The sequence below is a fragment of the Coptis chinensis genome, chromosome 7 (assembly GCF_015680905.1).
Source record: "Coptis chinensis isolate HL-2020 chromosome 7, ASM1568090v1, whole genome shotgun sequence".
In the NCBI taxonomy this organism is placed as follows: Eukaryota; Viridiplantae; Streptophyta; class Magnoliopsida; order Ranunculales; family Ranunculaceae; genus Coptis; species Coptis chinensis.
The window spans coordinates 8853221-8860063 of NC_141462.1; the positions used below are offsets into that span (position 1 = coordinate 8853221).

General features: G+C 40.1%; 2 protein-coding genes across 2 annotated transcripts; both read right to left on the bottom strand.

Moving 5' to 3' along the window:
- Positions 1 to 1391: 1391 nt before the first annotated feature.
- Positions 1392 to 3173, bottom strand: LOC147485816 (uncharacterized). Its single transcript, XM_086571229.1, has one exon. It carries the CDS (start codon positions 2788 to 2790, stop codon positions 1603 to 1605), a length of 1188 nt encoding a protein of 395 aa, XP_086427355.1. The 5' UTR covers positions 2791 to 3173; the 3' UTR covers positions 1392 to 1602.
- Positions 3174 to 3447: 274 nt separating this feature from the next.
- On the bottom strand, positions 3448 to 6843 carry LOC147485817 (uncharacterized). The gene is given in 3 exon segments (XM_086571228.1): positions 3448 to 3861; positions 5396 to 5540; positions 5543 to 6843. Coding segments are annotated over 3 exon segments (1305 nt in total). The 5' UTR covers positions 6588 to 6843; the 3' UTR covers positions 3448 to 3746.

Below are 6843 nucleotides of genomic sequence, written 5' to 3' on the forward strand. Positions count from 1 at the left end.
TTGAACGATTTGGGTGGTGTCTTTCTTAACTGCACTTTGGTCGATCCGTTGTGACAGTTCGTTAATCTGTTGATTAACCTCGCTGATGCCATCCTCTGCTAAGGCACCTGGTGGATTTTGCGTGTCTACTTGTGCACGTAATATAACATTCTCCTGCCTGAGTAGGGTGATTTGCTCGTCCATCGTTCCTAACTGACCTGCTAGACTCTGGATCTGAGCTTCGAGGTTTGCCATGCTTTGTGGGCTTGAGAATTTTTCTTTTTGGTTTTAAGGTTTGGGAAGTGGTTTCTCAAGAAGTTGAGACCACAGACAGTGCCAATATAAAGGAGCGTTTTAGTTCACCTTTACATACAAGGTAAGTGGGAGATGGGGATTGAATAAGGTAAAGACCAAGTTTGTTGCTAAGCGAACTGCCTACGTATCTTCTCTTGATTCTGGGGGGAGAGAAGAATCAGGTCTGACGTAGTTCATGTAGGTGGTATTTATAGATATTGAGGGTACAAATCCACGAGACACGTGTACTGCCATGCACAAGTGTGGGGTGGAGATTAAGAATGAGTATTAGGTTAGCTTTGGTAGGAATTATGTGATGATTGGGAGTGGTTGTAGTAGTTCGTTTATCACGGTGATTGAAAGTACATGTATGGCTCTGGTAATGATTGCTTCTGGATAAGGGATGGTGTCATCAGATGAAGCATTCTATTTGAAGTCGTCTGTTCGACCTGTGATATCTTGTAGCGAGCTGAGATGGACCACCTACATGAAGCGAGCTCAACACGAAGCGATCTTGGGGGCAAGAATGAACACGTTCTTAATATTCCTGAATGAGAATATTACTCCCTCACAAATAGATCACTTTATCCAAACAAGAGCTTTGTTGTGCCACATATAGGCCTGTAGCCTGACTATATTGTTCGGAAAAGCTACGTGATCAAAAGTTACCTAACCGATTGCGAACCACCGTACCCACTTAAATTATCACATCAGCTGTGAAGTACCTTCTTATTAACTTATCGCTGATTCATGTCATGCTACCCTTCTTACTTCTACATGGATGAAGATTAACTTTGCAAGTGGGACAGGAAACAACAGGTATAGTCACAAAAAGCTCCCTGTTGGAAGCTAAGGACTACCTAGCAAGCTGAGATCAAGTTTATATACTACTGCAATAGCTACAAAAAACTCCCTGTTGGAAGCTAAGGACTACCTAGCAAGCTGAGATCAAGTTTATATACTACTGCAATAGCTAAATAGGTTAACGTCATACATGTACGCATAATATGTTTATATGCATAAAATACATACTCAGCTTAATACAAAACACAAACAGTCTAACCTAAGAGCTTAACTGAGATTCTTTATGCAAATTGTATAGACTGCAAAGTTAGACGCATGCACAAAACACAAGAGTATGTATATACCGGCACGCAAAGTTGCATGTATAAACTAGATTGGTGTCAACTATCTTAGGTCGCTTGATAGTTGACAGGGCACTAGAGCTCATAAGCTTCTTTGAACATCCAACTACGACAACAGTATATATTTAAAGTTCGGAGAAACAAAAATATGAGAAGAATCAACAACTTCAAGAGGAGAGAAAACTTAGGGAGTGTTCCAATCAGTGCTATCTTCGTTGACAAGATGTGACCACTTGGTCCTTCCACTACGCCCAAAGTGTTTGACCTGCATGACCTTGAGCAATATGGTTTTATTCAACTTATCTTCTCCAGTAGGGGCAGAGTAATCCCGAGTATAAATATTGTCGGCACCAGCTGTAGCAGCACGATCATCTGCATCCGATTGAAAGAAAGCACCCTTGTGGAAATATTTCTGCCTGAACCTCCATTTCTGCTTGGGTTGGGAAAGAGGCTTAGGATTCTTCCTCTCCCATTCCCTTCTTTCTTCCTCAGTCATGTTTCTCACCTTGTCAATCTCTTCTTTCTCCTTCATCAATGCTTCTCGGTCTTCCCTATCTCTCTTAATCCTCACAATTCTCTCTCTGAACTTCCACGCTTCATACTCCTCTGCCTCATTCAACTCATCATCTGTTTCGACATCAGCAGCATTAGCATCCAATTCCAAATTCTTCTGAATCTGTTCGTCCTTTCTAATCTCAGCGACAACAATCTGCTTAGTTTCAATCTTCCTTTCTTCCAACCTCCTCTTAGCCATCTCCTCAAGAGCAAGTTCCTCCTTCTCAATCCTTGCACGTTCAGCAATTGTATCCCTCTCAGAATTGGGAACAAAAACAGCCTTCTCCCTTGCAGTACCTGTTAACTCCTCTTCCAAATCCATCTCATACTCCGAGGACTCCTCTTCATCCTCCTCCTTATTATCATCTTCCACGGGAAGAAGCTGCGTTTCTTCATGCTCCCTCTGAAGCAATTTCTCTTTAATACTCCGTCTCCTCTCTTCCAACGCCTCCTCATCGTCTTCCTCTACATCTTTCCTCTCATTCTCTTCCTCAGTAGTCGAAACAATCTCCGCCTGTCTAATACGCCTATGGTCATCCCTAATTTCATCCTTACTATCTACCCTACTTTCCCTTAACCGGCGCAACCTAGGGTCATCTCGCGTATCAACTTGCCCACCATCTTCATTACGAGGAAATACTTCTTCTAATGCAACTGCCCTATTACTAGTCCTTACTTCCCCTTCTTCTTCGACACTGTCTGCCCATGCTGGAGCTTTACCAGGCCAATATCTCTGAACCTTAGTTCGTCCAATTTTACCTCTAAGTTTATCCCTAATTGATAAAACAGTATCACTAACACCCGCTGGAACAGACATTCTTTTTTATTGATCTGTATAATCTTCAGAACCCCCAAACTTAAAATTCCAAATAACAAAGCCCTTAAATTTTACCGAATTTTTCTTGATCCGGAGAGAGTGGTTTTCAGAACTTTGCACCGTTCGCTTGTTTCCAATTCTATCAGTTTGTGCCGAATAAGTATTTAAAAAAGTTGGGATGCAATTAGGATTGGAATGGAATGTGGATTACGTAAAGAAGTTGTGGCGGTGGTCTGACCAAAGAGTTCACCAAATCATATGCACAAATCAAACGAGCACCGCCATAAACAAACTCAGTATTTTTGGCGCATAATTTAAGAGTAACCATCTCCTAATTAACAATGTCAAACATCTCTATAAAAATTGAATCAAATTCGAAATCTTCACCCAATTTATTGTTCGACCATCCGTTACTGCTGATATTATATGTACTATGTAGAATGCTACCAGTTACCTGTTCACTTGCAGTTCGAAGATCCATTAGTGTGGACGAAAAATGTTGTGCTTTTATCCTCTCCTACTGTTGTTGCTGCTTATGTTTTCATCATGTATTTTCTTTTCACTGACAAATAATACAACACCATATGCAATGAAATTTTGATCCTAGATATTTTGGCAGATACTGTTGACAGATTTGTACGCAAATAATTTACAAAATTTGAACAAGAAATCTACTGCTGATCTCTGAAAAAAATCAACAATATAGCAGTGGATAATATGAACAAACGACGCAGTGAACATTCTGGTAGTCTACAAAATACAGGTGTTTGTAACCGGTATCTAATATAGTTAAATGAAAAAGTACAATCGATCAAGAATGCCAACACAGACTTGGAGAAGGCTATGACTGTGCAAAAATTTATTGTTCTAACAAAGCATAGTGCAGTACAACACCACAAGTGGCATCATATTTTCCGCAAGTCATATATCAGTCAGCTGACACCTCCAGTTGAGTATCAACGGGACTCCCAGTCTTTCATCTTCTTACTTCCCTTTGGTTTCTCTATCGGTGCATTCATACCGGCCATCTTGGCATTGTACTTCGCTCGAAGAGGATCATTATATGTCCATCTGCATTACAATACAAACCAACTTCAAAACAGGACTTTAAACAGAAGACATAATTTCCAACCAAAAAAAAACAGAAACCTACAAATAAACTTATAAACCAGGTCTGATATGTTAAAGGGAATGGTTATATGAACTTCACCTTATCAACTCCAAAGTTACTCCACCACTAATTACAATGAAGTAGAAGCTAATTTTTGGTGGAGATGTTCTCCACAAAATGGAGATAATCCTCGCAAAAAACCAATTCATTTGAAGATGTACAACCTCGTCAAAAATAAATTAGAATGTTATGAAATTATCCTACGGCCCATATTTGTGTAATTTCAGTACAACTTTTGACAAGGTTAAACAGATTCAATTTAGCTGATTTTTTGTACGGATGTTCTCCATCATGTGATGTATATCTCCACAAAAAATTAGCTCTCAATTCATCTTATAAGTCCACTATTAGGAGTGGAGTAACTTTGGAGTCACTATAAGGTGGAGTTCATATAACCATCCCCATTGTTAAATATATATATAAGTAAGGCGTTTAGATAAGTCACTGACTCGAACCAATAAACAAGAGTTTGGGTATACCACATGCTTTAGCCTGACTATGTTGGGCTCCTTCTGAGCATTTTATGTGTAGATGGGAGTCTCTCATGTTTTTAGTGGATCTTTGTAATCGTTTAGAGCTTTCTTTTTCAGTTGTTTCTCATAGGAGACTTCTTGTATTGGTTTTGATATCTCATCCTAACCTAAATGTATTATTTTTGTTTCATATATATATAAAATATATCTATTTACCAATAAAAAAATAGATGGAGGATGAATAATTACAGAACCCATGATTTCCAGCATCACTAAAATTTTCTTTTAACAGCGAAGTGATTATATGTCAGTGGTGAAGAAGGGACACAATTCCAAGTTGTGACTTCACCCTATGCAGTCAAATACGCACCTATGCCCATCTAGGCCTGACAATAGGCTCTAAGGACTAGGCTCGCAACTAAGGGCGCCTACGCTTACCCACTGTGCCAGCACCTTTAACTGCATACCTTCAACCCCTAAACAACCTCATCAACTTAGCTGTGATGTAGCTTCTTTACTTATTGTTGATTCATTTCTTACAACCCTTCTTCCTTCTACAAGGATGAATGCTAATTTTGCATGTAGGACAGAAATTAGAATACAAAGAGATCCCTGCTCAAAGCTAAGGAATAAGGACCACCTAAAAAGCTGAGACTTTGACAATTTATAAACTTCATACTTGTAGACATTGTCAAACACACATATCTTCTTATATGCACATAGTACATGGCTCCTTTACTAAAATCCACAATCAGCTTAACAAAGGAGCTCATCTGAGGCCTTTCATGCAAAATGTATAGACTGCAAATTTAGATGCATGCAAAATATACAGAGTATGCATATGATGCTTAATAATTGACATAGCAAAACAGGACTACATACTTGGAAGCGTACATATTGCAAATTCGGGGAAACAAAAATAAGTAAAGAGTCAATAACTTCAAGAGGAGAGAAAACTTACGGAGTGTTCCAATCAGTGGTATCTTCGTTGACAAGATGTGACCACTTGGTCCTTCCACTACGCCCAAAGTGTTTGACCTGCATGACCTTGGGCAATATGGTCTTATTCAACTTATCTTCTCCAGTAGGGGCAGAGTAATCCCGGTATAAATATTGTCGGCACCAGCCGTAGCAGCACGATCATCTGCATCCGATTGAAAGAAAGCACCCTTGTGGAAATATTTCTGCATGAACCTCCATTTCTGCTTGGGTTGGGAAAGAGGCTTAGGATTCTTCCTCTCCCATTCCCTTCTTTCTTCCTCAGTCATGTTCCTCACCTTGTCAATCTCTTCCTTCTCCTTTATCATTGCCTCTCTGTCTTCCCTATCCCTCTTAATCCTTGCAATCTCTCTAACCTTCCACGCTTCATACTCCTCTGCCTCATTCAACTCATCATCTGTCTCGACATCAACAACATTATTAGCATCCAATTCCAAATTCTTCTGAATCTGTTCATCCTTTCTAATCTCAGCAACAACAATCTGCCTAGTTTCAATCTTCCTCTCTTCCAACCTCCTCTTAGCCATCTCCTCAAGAGCAAGTTCCTCCTTCTCAATCCTTTCACGTTCAGCAATTGTATCCCTCTCAGACTTTGGAACAAAAACAGGTTTCACCATTGCAATACTCGTTGACTCCTCCTCCGAATCAGTCTCATACTCAGATTCCTCCTCGTCAACTTCATCCTCCTCGTCCTCGTCTTCCACCGGAAGAAGCGCCGCTTCTTCCTGCTCCCTCTGAAGCAACTTCTCCTTAATCCTCCGTCTCTTCTCCTCCAACGCTTCCTCATCCTCATCCTCCAAATCCAACCTCTCCTGCCTCTCATTCTCTTCCTCAATAGTCGAAACAATCTCCGCCTGTCGAATCCTCCTATGATCAGCCCTAACCTCATCCTTATTATCCACTCTACTCTCCCTCAACCGACGCAACCTAGGGTCATCTCGTCTATCCCCATCCCCACCGTCTTCATTTCTCGGAAACACTCTCTCTACCGCAACCCTATTACTAGTCCTTAACTCCCCTTCTTCTTCGACATCGTCTGCCCAATCAGGGGCTTTACCAGGCCAATATCTTTTAACTTTAGTTTGTTGAATTCTACCTCTAAGTTTATCCCTAATTGATAATATAGTATCACTAACACCCGCTGTAACAGACATTTTTGGTGATATAAATGAAACTAACGTATGCCCAAATTGAAAAAGCTCAAAACAAAGCGTAGATTTTACCCGAATGTGGAGATAGTGTTGTTTTTCAGTTCCATAGATTGTTGTGGTTTGAATTGAATTGTATGATTATGTTTGAAACGAGGATTCGAAAAGTGAGAGAGTGGATTAAAAGAGTGTTGACAAAAACCCTAACCCTAGAAAGTGGAGAAAATTTCCTAATTCTGACGAAAGAGATTGAGTGGTTTTA

Coding starts and splice junctions, on each gene's coding strand:
- LOC147485816 (XM_086571229.1), bottom strand. CDS start 2,790: ATGTCTGTTCCAGCGGGTGTTAGTGATACTGTTTTATCAATTAGGGAT.